The 15451-nt window shown below is 35.5% G+C and overlaps 1 protein-coding gene across 1 annotated transcript; it reads left to right on the forward strand.

Annotated features, from left to right (window-relative positions):
• Window positions 1-474: 474 nt before the first annotated feature.
• On the forward strand, window positions 475-1277 carry LOC139899799 (secreted RxLR effector protein 161-like). The gene is made up of 2 exons (XM_071882638.1): window positions 475-912; window positions 1179-1277. Exons 1-2 carry the CDS (start codon window positions 475-477, stop codon window positions 1275-1277), a joined length of 537 nt encoding a protein of 178 aa, XP_071738739.1.
• Window positions 1278-15451: the final 14174 nt, after the last annotated feature.

The following is a 15451-nucleotide window of genomic DNA, read 5'->3' on the forward strand; positions in this document are numbered from 1 at the left end:
CAAATGGATGTTAAAAGTGCTTTTCTAAATGGTGTCATAAATGAAGAAGTATATGTGTCACAACCTCCGGGATTTAAAGATTTCAAAAAACCATATCATGTTTATAAACTTAAAAAGGCTCTTTATGGACTTAAACAAGCTCCTAGAGCATGGTATGAAAGACTTAATACATTTTTAATAAATCACGGTTATGAAATGGGAAAAATTGATAATACACTCTTTACTAAAAGGCATGAAAAGGATTTAGCTATAGTTCAAATATATGTTGGTGATATTGTATTTGGTTCTACTAATGAATCTCTTAGCAATGAGTTTTCTAAGTTAATGCATGATGAGTTTGAAATGAGCATGATGGGTGAACTCAAGTTCTTTCTCGGACTTCAAATCAAACAACTAGAAGATGGAACATTCATCAATCAACAAAAGTACATTCATGAAATGATCAAAGAGTTTGGAATGGAGAACTCAAAACCAATGGCGACTCCTATGGCAATAAATGTGAAACTTACTTTAGAAGGAGAAGGAGAACCGTTTGATAGCACTAAATATAGGGGAATGATTGGATCCCTTCTATATTTAATGACAAGTTGGCCTGATTTCATGTTTAGTGTGTGCTTGTGTGCAAGATTTCAAGAAAATCCAAAGACGTCACATGTTGAGGCCGTCAAAAGGATCTTTAGATACTTAAAGGGGACAATGCATCTTGGGTTATGGTATCCAAAGTTCACCGGGGTTGATATTATGTGCTTTGCGAATTCCAATCATGGAGGGTCAATGATTGATAGAAAGAGCACAAGTGGAGTATGCGCGTTCGAGGGTCGTCTTTGCTTAACATCATGGTTCCCGAAGAAGCAAACGTTCGTTGCATTGTTTACCACCGAAGCCGAATATGTAGCTATGAGAAAAGCATGTGTACAAGTTTTATGGATGAATCAAACCTTCCTTGATTACGGTATCATCTCATCCGAAATACCCATATGTTGTGATAACAAAAGTGCTATAGACTTATCTAAAAATCAAATATTACACTCTAGTACTAAACACATAGACATTAGGCACCACTTCCGTCGTGACCATGTCTAAAATGGTAATATTGTGATAGACAAGGTAGAATCTACTAAAAACATAGCTAACATATTCACTAAGCCCCTTAAAATTGAGACCTTTAACTTGCCTAGGAATGGGTTGGGAATGATGGAACATACTCCGCAAAAGTTCCTGCAGATCACGCACGGTCGAACTACGATCGACCGTGTAGGCAATCGCCTGGTGTCTGACATTTTTCTTTGTCTTTTGTGTACTCTCTTTAATATCCAAACAACTTTTCCACCAACCACATCTCTTCTTTAAACCCCAACCACTGGATCACTAGATTTTCTTTTGTCCTATTTTCAAGTACTCTCCAAAAGTGGTCCAAACTCTTTCAATTTTCTTCAAGGAAATGCCCAACACGAGAAATCAACGTATTACAAAAAATAGGCAACACATGGAAACTCGAACACTTCATGAAGAGCGTGTTGTTCATCATACCGACTTTCCCGAACTAACTTAACTTTTGACTGAAAACAATTGCTTCTCATTCCTTGAGTTTGATGAAGTCATTTATCCAATGTTGATTAGAGAATTTTATGCTCATCTTGATGTTTAAAATCCCGACCAAGTTGCATTTCGACTTTTCAATACACCCTACACTTGGTCTCTTGAACAATTTGCAACTATGATGGCCATTCCTTCCAATGGGCATTCCTTCTATACTCCTTCTACCGATCTAAGATCACTTAATCCCACATTTCCGTTACAACCTATCTTAGATCTTATTATCATTCCGGGAGCACAACGAAACCTCAACCAATGACTTCGCATTCAAGATGACAAAATATGCCATGATCTTCAATTCCTATTAAACGTCATTCGCAACAATGTATATTGTAGGAACTCTACCGCCACTCACATCTCAAGAACCGAGGTTGTTATCATGTGGTCTCTTCTTACTCATGAACCCATAAATCTCGCTTATCTCACGACGCAAATAATGGGTTATCTTCGAGAGCTAGGAAATCGCCATCTTACGTACTCAAACCACCTTAATCGACTTTTCCAATTTGTTGGTTCCATTAATCCTTCTCAAATTCCTCAACCCGTGTCCACAATTCCTCTTACCTATTGGGAAGCCCATCCGGTCATCATTATCTCTTCCGACAATGAAGGATCAACTATCTCCGATGCGTTTAGCACCAACGGCATTTATCATTGAACTATTAATGTTGGTTAAAATTAGGTTTAAAGGGCGGGGAGATACAATACTTGTCCTGGAAATTAAAACTTATTGTGTACTAATTATTGTCATGTACTTGCTATGCTTGTTATGTTTGTTGCTCTTTTACTTTCAATTTTGGTTCAAGGGGGAGCCATACCATTGATATGCATGAACGATTGATAAGCTTGTACAATTTAAGGGGGAGCATTACTCTAGGGCGCGCTTAGTTTCAAGGGGAGCTAACATTTTTGCTTCGACAAAAGCTAACACTTATGTCGACTTAAATAACTAAACACTTACTCATATGTTTGTCATCATCAAAAAGGGGGAGAAGGTTGGTTAAGAATCCAATTATAATATTCAAAATTTAATCACTTTATTTTGATGATGACACAAAAGAAATAAGTGTTTGATCATATGTAAGACGACATGAGTTCATAAGCCTACACTATCTCTAGCAAAAGATCAATACATAAATAATTAACTTGGTAAAATCGCTATGCGGCTGCACCACGGTCGACCGTGGGTCTGACCGTGCCATGTACCAACGTCTGTAATCCTTTTCAAAACTATGATCTGCGGTCAACCTCACGGACGACCACAGTTCGACCGCAGTTTTCTCTGTTACCAAATTCATCCACTTTAAGTTAGACCACTTTGAGGCATCTATAATTTACAAAACCTTTTTAAACATACTTATAATAGTTGCCCATTTTGATATCAAAAGATTTTTGAATCAAAAGATGTTAATTTTTACTAATCACACCTAATGTCATCTTAATGACCTTTTAAGCTCAATTAAGGTTAAACACATAAGTACTTTATTTTTCACTTGTTACCAAATGTCATTCAAATACATACTAATGATGGTTATTAAAATTCCCAACAAAAGAGTTGCTCTCTCATAACTTTTATGTATCATTTTTATGTATGTGCAATTTTGAAATAGTAAGTTGTTGATGTAATAATCTCCAAGTAAGCTCCCAGAAGATTCAAACTAGTTCATTTGAAATGCAACAAGATTCCAAAGGACAAAATGCTTCCATTAGCAAAGTGACAAGTAATTAAGAAAGGTTGATGAAGTTTTTAAGATAATGATTCGTCAAGAGACAAAATTCTGCAATTATTAAGTAATCATTGACAAATGGTCAAAGCTTGAAGACTTTCTTCTTTTATGAACATGTCAAATTCCACACTTATGGCCAAAACAAAAGGGGTAATGGGGATGATTTCAGAGATAATTGGGTTTTAGTTGCAGCTATTCAACAAAGGAAATGATAATTTTCAAAGGACAAAAACGGCTATAAGATTCAGATGTCAGAGGTACACGGTCGAACCGCAGCTTTCAGACAGATTTCTCTTTCCTATAAAAGCCAAGGCTTGGAGCATTTGAAGACTCACCTCTTGCAATCATATTTTCTTATACTTACTGATATCATTCTTATAATTGATTGTAATCTTTTAGAGTGATTCTAGCAAGAGTACTAGTAAGCTTAAGTTGTAAGTTTACTTGTAAACTATCTTCTTAAAGGGATCTAGAAGGTAGTTGTGTTTTCACTAGGATAGTGCAATAGGATCTTGTGATAAGAGCTATAGGTGTTTGTGAAGTCTTCAAAGGGACGTAAGAGTTCACAAGTTGTGGCTTATCGAAGTACTAGTGTTGTATCCGGACACTCCACCGAGTTTGGAGTATCATAGTGAAGAAAAATCTCAATTCGTAGATTTAGGGAGTGGATTAAGGAAGATTAGTTAACATCTTCCCGAACTACTATATATCGTTGTGTTCGTTCTCTTTTCCTTTATCTCTTTGATTACATTTACATATACATACATTTTATTAGTATTGTTTGAGAACAAACATTTTAAGTCACACTATATCAAGTTCAAATTTAAGAAAACGCAAAGAAAATTTTAAAAATCGACTAAGTAACTATTCAACTCCCTTCTACGATCACCGTAAATAACTCTCTGGGCAGAGTACCGTAAATAACCCTCATACGAGATGATGATCTCAGAAAGGATGGCTAATTATGACCCACCATCATTCGGGTTAGCCGGTAGTGATGGCTCAAGGGCTTTTTTAGGGTTTGTGTTATGATAACGTTACCTGAAACTGCAAGGAGTGTCGAGTGACTATTCTGGTTGCGCAGTTTAGAATGTGTTGATGGTGTATTAAGAAGATAATACACTTGAGAGTAATTTTAGGTGTGTGAAGATGATCTTTATTTCAGCTCAAGTTACATCTATTTATACATGTGAGTTTTTGTCCCATAGTGCCACGTAAGGGGACAAAGAGACATGTTAGTGCCACGCTATTTTGTTCTTGTCCTTTTATTCCATAAAGCTGCAAAAGGTGTTGCCATTATCTTAGTACTGCCCCCTTACGCCCTGTTGTCCTTTTTCAGCCGTTATGCAGTGTCAGGATTGTACCAACCTGCAACATCGTCCTTTTTATTTTACTGTCACCATTGTACACTTTTCACCTCATGTGCGCAACCTCAGTTGCGCCATGTTTATACGGCGCAATTGTTGTGCAATTCGTCTTGCCAGAACCATTATGCAACTGAAGTGTATTAGGCACATCATCATGAACTTGTGCGACTATTGTGAGGCTATGCGCGCTATCAGGGTGTTACGCAATGGATGTGCATCTTATGCACATCATTAAGTCCCCCCGTTCTATATTACGTGCAATTTATTGCGCGTGATGTAGAACTCTAATCATGACATAAAGTGCAATTTATTGCGCGTGATGTAGAACTCTAATGCTAAGGTGGTTTTTTTGGCTTGTCAGTCTGGCAGATATGCAAAACTGTCAACTCAAATGTCGCCCTCGTACGTTTACTATTTCATATCATCTTCGCTAGATTTGCGACACGTGTACGGTTATGATGCTTTTCCCTTTTTCCACGTTTTCCACTCAAATTTTTCCCTATAAATAGCTTCATACCTTTTCATAAAAAACTTTACCGCCTACAAATCTTCTTTCTTCTTCTCAATTGTGCATTTGAGTCGACGCTTATTTATTGATTCATTTCCACCACCATCAGGTTAGACTCCTTATATATGCTTCTCTTTTTATTTAAAACACCATGTTTTCCTCTACTTCTGTTGCTGAAAGCAAAAATGTTGGAGAGATCTCTTATGTTATCACTCGTGAGGATCTTGAGGAGATTATAAGGGACTATCCCCAATTCACGCACTAAAGCATGTTTCTACGAAATGAAAACAATGCGTAAATGATCCCCCTTCTAACAAAATTTCCATATATTCGAAGATTATGAACTATGGCAATATTCACTATCCTTCTACTGACTTCTTCCTATCCGTGCTCCATTTTTCAGCATTAGCGCTGGGCAGCTTCATCCCTATAGCGCATGCCTCATTTCCTTTTTTTAGATGTGGTGCAGGGGGAATAACTTTGTCCCCAAAGTTAATTTGTTTAGGAATGTCTACTCCTACCTGCCACACAAAAATGGCTGGTATTCTTTTTGGGAGAGCGCGTGAAGTTTTTTCGACGAACCAAGGCTGGCATACGCGAAAAGTGGAAAACTCCTTCTTTTTCTTTGAAAACACCTTTATTTCCAATTCTTGTGCAAGAGCGCGTGAGCGGCATTCGGGTGTTGACAAAAGTTTGAACGATAAACCTGCGATGACCCCAGGAGCGGCGCTTTGGAATTGATTCTACACTTTCCATTTCCTTAGCTAATTTTGCCCAAGATTTGGTCAATTTAACACCAAATCAAGTCCTTAGCCCCCAATTTACTAATTAGCTCAATAGCACACAAAATAGGATCCAAGATAGTCAAAACCGAACAAAGTGAGGTAGATATCGCGAGATAAAACATATATAAATGGAGCGATATCAAACCCCCTACATTTGAATCTTTGCTTGTCCTCAAGCAAATAATCGACAAAACAAGCTTTGGAGATAGAGAACGAATAAGTGAACAATGCCAAAGCGCAAAAAAAGTTTGCGCACAAGTTGATACTGTAGTGACCTGAACTTTTCCATGTTTATATATATTAAATGAACTTGTTATTTACATGATTAAGTGTTTCCAACATGCTAAGCAATCAAACTTGTTAAGACTTGATTAATTGAAATAGGTCTCATATAGACAATTGACCACCCAAGTTGACCGGTGATTCACGAATGTTAAAACTTGTAAAAACTATATGACGACATATATATGGTTATATATATAGTTAACATGATATTATGATAAGTAAACATATCATTAAGTATATTAATAATGAACTACATATGTAAAAACAAGACTACTAACTTAATGATTTTGAAACGAGACATATATGTAACGATTATCGTTGTAACGACATTTAATGTATATATATCATATTAAGAGATATTAGTACATCATAATATCATGATAATATAATAATTTAAAATCTCATTTGATATTATAAACATTGGGTTAACAACATTTAACAAGATCGTTAACCTAAAGGTTTCAAAACAACACTTACATGTAACGACTAACGATGACTTAACGACTCAGTTAAAATGTTTATACATGTAGTGTTTTAATATGTATTCATAAACTTTTGAAAGACTTCAAGACACTTATCAAAATACTTCTACTTAACAAAAATACTTACAATTACATCCTCGTTCAGTTTCATCAACAATTCTACTCGTATGCACCCGTATTCATACTCGTACAATACACAGCGTTTAGATGTATGTACTATTGGTATATACACTCCAATAATCAGCTCTTAGCAGCCCATGTGAGTCACCTAACACATGTGGGAACCATCATTTGGCAACTAGCATGAAATATCTCATAAAATTACAAAAATATGAGTAATCATTCATGACTTATTTACATGAAAACAAAATTACATATCCTTTATATCTAATCCATACACCAATGACTAAAAACACCTAAAAACACTTTCATTCTTCAATTTTCTTCATCTAATTGATCTCTCTCAAGTTCTATCTTCAAGTTCTAAGTGTTCTTCATAAATCCTACAAGTTCTAGTTTCATAAAATCAAGAATACTTCCAAGTTTGCTAGTTTACTTCCAATCTTGTAGAGTGATCATCCAACCTCAAGAAATCTTTCTTATTTACAGTAAGATATCTTTCTAATACAAGGTAATACTCATATTCAAACTTTGATTCAATTTCTATAACTATAACAATCTTATTTCGAGTGAAAATCTTACCTGAACTTGTTTTTCGTGTCATGATTCTGCTTCAAGAACTTTCAAGCCATCCAAGGATCCTTTGAAGCTAGATCCATTTTTCTCATTTCCAGTATCTTTATTCAGAAAACTTGAGGTAGTAATGATGTTCATAACATCATTCGATTCATACATATAAAGCTATCTTATTCGAAGGTTTAAACTTGTAATCACTAGAACATAGTTTAGTTAATTCTAAACTTGTTTGCAAACAAAAGTTAATCCTTCTAACTTGACTTTTAAAACCAACTAAACACATGTTCTATATCTATATGATATGCTAACTTAATGATTTAAAACCTGAAAACACGAAGAACACTGTAAAACCGGACATACGCCGTCGTAGTAACACCGCGGGCTGTTTTGGGTTAGTTAATTAAAAACTATGATAAACTTTGATTTAAAAGTTGTTCTTCTGGAAAAATTATTTTTCTTATGAACATGAAACTATATCCAAAAATCATGGTTAAACTCAAAGTGGAAGTATGTTTTCTAAAATGGTCATCTAGACGTCGTTCTTTCGACTGAAATGACTACCTCTTACAAAAATGACTTGTAACTTATATTTCTGACTATAAACCTATACTTTTTCTGTTTGGATTCATAAAATAGTGTTCAATATGAAACCATAGCAATTTGATTCACTCAAAACGGATTTAAAACGAAGAAGTTATGGGTAAAATAAGATTGAATAATTTTTCTTGTTGTAGCTACGTGAAAATTGGTAACAAATCTATATTAATCATATCCTAGCTAACTTATATTGTATTATGCATGTATTCTAATATATTATGTAATCTTGGGATACCATAGACATGTATGCAAATGTTTTGACATATCATATCGACCCATGTGTATATATTATTTGGAACAACCATAGACACTCTATATGCAGTAATATGGGAGTTAGCTATACAGGGTTGAGGTTGATTCCAAAAATATATATACTTTGAGTTGTAATCTAGCCTGAGACGTGTATACACTGGGTCGTGGATTGATTCAAGATAATATATATCAATTTTTTTCTGTACATCTAACTTTGGATAACTAGTTGTAGGTTACTAACGAGGACAGCTGACTTAATGAACTTAAAACATCAAAATGTATTAAAAGTATTGTAAATATATTTTGAACATACTTTGATATATATGTACATATTTGTTATAGGTTCGTGAATCGACCAGTGGCCAAGTCTTACTTCCTGACGAAGTAAAAATATGTGAAATTGAGTTATAGTCCCAATTTTAAAATCTAATATTTTTGGGATGAGAATACATGCAGGTTTTATAAATGATTTACAAAATAGACACAAGTACGTGAAACTACATTCTATGGTTGAATTATCGAAATCGAATATGCCCCTTTTTATTAAGTCTGGTAATCTAAGAATTAGGGAACAGACACCCTAATTGACGCGAATCCTAAAGATAGATCTATTGGGCCTAACAAACCCCATCCAAAGTACCGGATGCTTTAGTACTTCGAAATTTATATCATATTCGAAGGATGTCCCGGAATGATGGGGATATTCTTATATATGCATCTTGTTAATGTTGGTTACCAGGTGTTCATCATATGAATGAATTTTATCTCTATGTATGGGATGTATATTGAAATTTGAAATCTTGTGTTCTATTATTATGATTTGATAATATATAGGTTAAACCTATAACTCACCAACATTTTTGTTGACGTTTTAAGCATGTTTATTCTCAGGTAATTATTAAGAGCTTCCGCTGTTGCATACTAAAATAAGGACAAGATTTGGAGTCCATGCTTGTATGATATTATGTAAAAACTGCATTCAAAAAACTTATTTTTGATGTAATATATTCTTATTGTAAACCATTATGTAATGGTCGTGTGTAAACGATATATTTTAGATTATCATTATTTGATAATCTACGTAATGCTTTTTAAACCTTTATCGATAAAATAAAGGTTATAGTTGTTTTAAAAATGAATGCAGTCTTTGAAAAACGTCTCATATAGAGGTCAAAACCTCGCGACGAAATCAATTAATATGGAACGTTTATAATCAATATGAACGGGACATTTCAGTTGGTATCAGAGCGTTGGTCTTAGAGAACCAGAATTTTGCATTAGTGTGTCTTATCGAGTTTGTTAGGATGCATTAGTGAGTCTGGACATCGACCGTGTTTACTTGAAAAATGATTGCTTAACAAATTTTGTTGGAAACTATATATTTTTAACATGTGAATATTATGTGATATATTAATCTCTTAACGCGTTTGATATTATGTGATAGATGTCTACCTCTAGAACAAGTCCCATTGACTCACCTAATAATAATGAAGAGTCAAATGTAAATTGGAATGATTCATGGACTGATTCACAAGTTCTCGAAGAGGAACCGGAAGAAGAGTCAGAACCGGAAGAAGAATCAGAACCGGAAGAAGAATCGGAACCGGAAGAAGAAATAGAACCAGTGGGGGAAATAATAAAACATTTAAGTGGAAGAAAATCCTTAACCAACCGACCAAAGTTAATTATGGTCAATGGTGTTTCCGCCAAGGAAGCAAAGTATTGGGAGGATTACCAATTCTCCGATGAATCGGATCCCGACAAGGATTCCGACGATGTTATAGAAATTATCCCAACACAATTTAATAAGGCAAAAGAGAACAATAAGGGAAAGGGCATAAAAGTAGAGAAATTTGATTCTAAACCCGATGAACTTTATATGTATCGTCAACACCCATATTTCTTAAGTTGTGACAATAACCCGGGAACCTCTAAACCACCAGGTTTTTCTAAACAAATGTGGAAAACGACGGCTCGTATTAGGGGAACATCATATATCCCTAGAAACTTGGCAAAACGAACCAAAACCGAAGAAGAAGAAATGAGAGAGTCGAAATAAGATAGTTGTATTCGTGTGGTGTAATATATGTAATATAGTGTGCTTATGCTTTATGATATATGTAAAAATTGCTTGTATTAATAAGTATTTTTTTATGAATCTAACTCTTGTCTATTTTACAGTATAAAAACACAAAATGGATAGACAACCCAATATTTTAAGAGACCTACCCGGAGACATGATTGATGAAATCTTGTCTAGAGTCGGTCAGAATTCCTCGGCACAACTATTTAAGGCGAGATCAGTTTGTAAGACATTCGAAGAACGTTCCAAGAATGCCTTGGTTTATAATAGGCTTTCGTTCGAAAGATGGGGGATATCACATTGGGAAATCCATAAGTTACGATGTGTTTACTTTGACGCATATATTGCGGGGAACCCAAATGCTATTTTACGCAACGGGTTAAGAAATTATTTTGACTCAATATATCCGAATATAGGACTTCGTGATTTAGAAAAAGCGGCTAACATGCAACATAAAGAAGCATGTTATGCTTACGGGTTAGTAATGTTCGCTTCTCACCAAAGTGAGAACAAGAATATCGGGCTACAACTATTAAACAAAACGTTCCCACAAGTGACGGACTCAGTAGTTGGGGTGAGAAACAAAGTTTTTAGATTGTTACTGGACTGTTGGATATTACGTAACCCTCGTCCCTTTGACAATGTTACAACACGCTGTCTTATCAACGGCCATAACGGTTATGTTCCACAAGACCAAGGATGGGAAGTAGTCCTAGTAAAACCAGAATGCATGACTTGTTTCTGGACGTATGAATTATTTGTCTTTATTTCCTTTACTGAACGACTTGTGTACTAGCTAGAATTATCTTCACAACTACTTTGTATCAAAGTTTTATGTGCTATATTTCATGCTATATGTAAAATAGCGGTATTGTAAGTTTGCAAGTTATTGTATAAAGGCTTGAATATGATATATTTTTGTTTTTTTTTTTGTTTTTGTGATTAGTTTTTCATATAGAATTGTAGTAGTTGAAATGGTATGTTAGCTACTAAGTATGAACTTAACGGGTAGGTACTACCCGAATTAAAGAGTATAAAACGCTAATATGAAGAAAGAGCTTTTATAAATAAGTTCATATTACGCTACGAAATACTATTGACTACTCTTGATATTCTATATGATTAACTCGTTTCATTTGACTATTTTGAAGGAAATGGCACCGACTACTCGACACACCTTGAATATTAGCGAAGAGGAATTTCGTGCCTTTCTTGCTTCAAACATAGCTGCAGTACAGGCTGCGCTACATGCCAACAATAACCTTAGATCTAGCAGTACAGGAAATCGTGTAGGATGCAGCTACAAAGAATTCACTGCCTGAAAACCTTTGGAATTTAATGGAACCGAAGGACCGATCGGATTGAAATGGTGGACCGAGAAGGTCGAATCAGTGTTTGCCATAAGTAAGTGTACTGAAGAGGACAAAATGAAGTACGCTATGCATACCTTCACAGGTACTGCGTTAACATGGTGGAATACCTATCTAGAGCAAGTGGGACAAGATGATGCTTACGCACTACCGTGGTTAGCATTCAAGCACTTGATGAACGAGAAGTACCGTCCCAGAACCGAGGTCAATAAGCTCATGACAGAACTTAAAGGGTTACGAACCCAAGGATTTGATATTACCACGTACGAAAGACATTTCACAGAATTGTGCCTATTGTGTCCGAGAGCGTTCGAAGATGAGGAAGAGAAGATCGACGCGTTTGTGAAAGGATTACCAGAAAGAATCCAAGAAGATATAAGTTCACACGAGCCCGCCTCCATACAACAGGCATGTAGAATAGCTCACAAACTAGTGAACCATATTGAGGAAAGAATTAAAGAACAGGCGGCTGAAGAGGCCAATGTGAAGCAAGTCAAAAGAAAGTGGGAGGAAAACGGTGATAAGAATCACCAATACAACAACAACAACAATTACAACAATAATCGCAACAACTATCCCAACAATCACAACATCAATCGCAACTACAACAAACGGCCCAACAACAACAACAACAACAACAACAACAACAGCAACTACAACAATCATCCCAATAATAATAACAACCGCAACAACAACAACAATCAGAAGCAGCTATGCCAAAGGTGTGAAAAGTATCACTCGGGGTTCTGCACCAAATTTTGCAACAAGTGTAAAAGAAATGGTCATAGCGCGGCGAAGTGTGAGGTCTACGGACCAGGGGTTAACAGAACGAAAGGAACAAAAGGTGTAGGAATGAGTAATGGCAGAGCAAGTAGTGTCGGAGCAAGTTATGCCAATGTAGTTTGTTATAAATGTGGAAAACCGGGCCACATTATTAAAAATTGCCTGAACCAGGAGAACACGAATGGACAAGGCCGCGGAAGAGTTTTCAATATTAATGCGGCAGAGGCACAGGAAGACCCGGAGCTTGTTACGGGTACGTTTCTTATTGACGATAAATCTGCTTATGTTTTATTTGATTCGGGTGCGGATAGAAGCTATATGAGTAGAGAATTTTGTGCTAAATTAAGTTGCCCATTGGCACCTTTGGATAGTAAATATTTACTCGAATTAGCAAATGGTAAATTAATTTCAGCAGATAATATATGTCGGAATTGAGAAATTAAACTGGTTAGCGAAACATTTAAGATTGACTTGATACCAGTAGAGTTAGGGAGTTTTGATGTGATAATCGGTATGGACTAGTTGAGAGAAGTGAAAGCAGAGATCGTTTGTTACAAAAATGCAATTCGCATTATACGAGAAAAATGAAAACCCTTAATGGTGTACGGAGAAAAGAGCAACGCGAAGTTAAATCTTATTAGTAACCTGAAGGCACAAAAACTAATAAGAAAAGGTTGCTATGCTGTACTAGCACACGTTGAGAAAGTCAATTCCGAAGAAAAGAGCATTAATGATGTTCCCGTCGCAAAAGAATTTCCCGATGTATTTCTGAAAGAATTACCGGGATTACCCCCACATCGATCCGTTGAATTTCAAATAGATCTTGTACCAGGAGCTGCACCAATAGCTCGTGCTCCTTACAGACTCGCACCCAGCAAGATGAAAGAACTGCAAAGCCAATTACAAGAACTTTTAGAGCGTGGTTTCATTCGACCAAGCACATCACCGTGGGGAGCTCCTGTTTTGTTTGTCAAGAAGAAAGATGGTACATTCAGGTTGTGTATCGACTACCGAGAGTTGAACAAACTTACCATCAAGAACCGCTACCCACTACCTAGAATCGATGACTTATTTGATCAACTACAAGGCTCGTCTATTTATTCAAAGATTGACTTACGTTTCGGGTATCATCAAATGCGGGTGAAAGAAGATGATATTCCAAAGACTGCTTTCAGAACACGCTACGGTCATTACGAGTTTATGGTCATGCCGTTTGGTTTAACTAATACACCAGCTGTGTTCATGGACCTTATGAACCGAGTGTGTGGACCATACCTTGATAAGTTTGTCATTGTTTTCATTGATGACATACTTATTTACTCAAAGAATGACCAAGAACACGGTGAACATTTGAGAAAGGTGTTAGAAGTATTGAGGAAGGAAGAATTGTACGCTAAGTTTTCAAAGTGTGCATTTTGGTTGGAAGAAGTTCAATTCCTCGGTCACATAGTGAACAAAGAAGGTATTAAGGTGGATCCGGCAAAGATAGAAACTGTTGAAAAGTGGGAAACCCCAAAAACTCCAAAGCATATACGTTAAGTTTTAGGATTGGCTGGTTACTACAGAAGATTCATCCAAGATTTCTCCAAAATAGCAAAACCCTTGACTGCATTAATGCATAAAGGGAAGAAATTTGAATGGAAGGATGAACAAGAGAAAGCATTCCAGTTATTGAAGAAAAGCTAACTACGGCACCTATATTGTCATTGCCTGAAGGGAATGATGATTTTGTGATTTATTGTGACGCATCAAAGCAAGGTCTCGGTTGTGTATTAATGCAACGAACGAAGGTGATTGCTTATGCGTCTAGACAATTGAAGATTCAGGAACAAAATTATACGACGCATGATTTGGAATTAGGCGAGGTTGTTTTTGCATTAAAGACTTGGAGGCACTACTTATATGGGGTCAAAAGTATTATATATACCGACCACAAAAGTCTTCAACACATATTTAATCAGAAACAACTGAATATGAGGCAGCGTAGGTAGATTGAATTGTTGAATGATTACGACTTTGAGATTCGTTACCACTCGGGGAAGGCAAATGTGGTAGCCGACGCCTTGAGCAGGAAAGACAAAGAACCCATTCCATTAAAATCTATGAATATATTGATTCACAATAACCTTACTACTCAAATAAGGGAGGTTCAACAAGGAGTTTTAAAAGAGGGAAATTTAAAGAATGAAATACCCAAAGGATCGGAGAAGCATCTTAATATTCGGGAAGACGGAACCCGGTATAGGGCTGAATGTAGTGACCCGAACTTTTCCATGTTTATATATATTAAATGAAATTGATATTTACATGATTAAGTGTTTTCAACATGTTAAGTAATCAAACTTATTAAGACTTGATTAATTGAAATAGGTTTCATATAGACAATTGACCACCCAAGTTGACCGGTGATTCACGAACGTTAAAACTTGTAAAAACTATACGATGACATATATATGGTTATATATATAGTTAACATGATTTTATTATAAGTATGTATCTCATTAGGTATTTTAACAATGAGTTATATACATAAAAATGAGACTATTAATTTAAGAAACTCGAAAACGATATATATAACGATTATCGTTATAACAACGTCTTACTAGGTACATATGAATCATATTAAGATATTGTACACTTGGTTAATTATGTTAAATGATAAGTAAACATATCATTAAGTATATTAACAATGAACTACATATGTAAAAACAAGAGTACTAACTTAATGATTTTGAAACGAGACATATATGTAACGATTATCGTTGTAACGACATTTAATGTATATATATCATATTAAGAGATATTTATACATCATAATATCATGATAATATAATAATTTAAAATCTCATTTGATAATATAAACATTGGGTTAACAACACTTAACAAGATCGTTAACCTAAAGGTTTCAAAACAACACTTA

This window comes from Rutidosis leptorrhynchoides, chromosome 1 (assembly GCF_046630445.1).
Source record: "Rutidosis leptorrhynchoides isolate AG116_Rl617_1_P2 chromosome 1, CSIRO_AGI_Rlap_v1, whole genome shotgun sequence".
NCBI lineage: Eukaryota > Viridiplantae > Streptophyta > Magnoliopsida > Asterales > Asteraceae > Rutidosis > Rutidosis leptorrhynchoides.

Bases quoted from the DNA above. Each gene is read 5' to 3' on its own strand.
- LOC139899799 (XM_071882638.1), top strand. From the start codon at position 475: ATGGCGACTCCTATGGCAATAAATGTGAAACTTACTTTAGAAGGAGAA. The intron at 913-1,178 runs GTACAAGTTTTA...TAACTTGCCTAG, and splicing joins TAGCTATGAGAAAAGCATGT to GAATGGGTTGGGAATGATGG.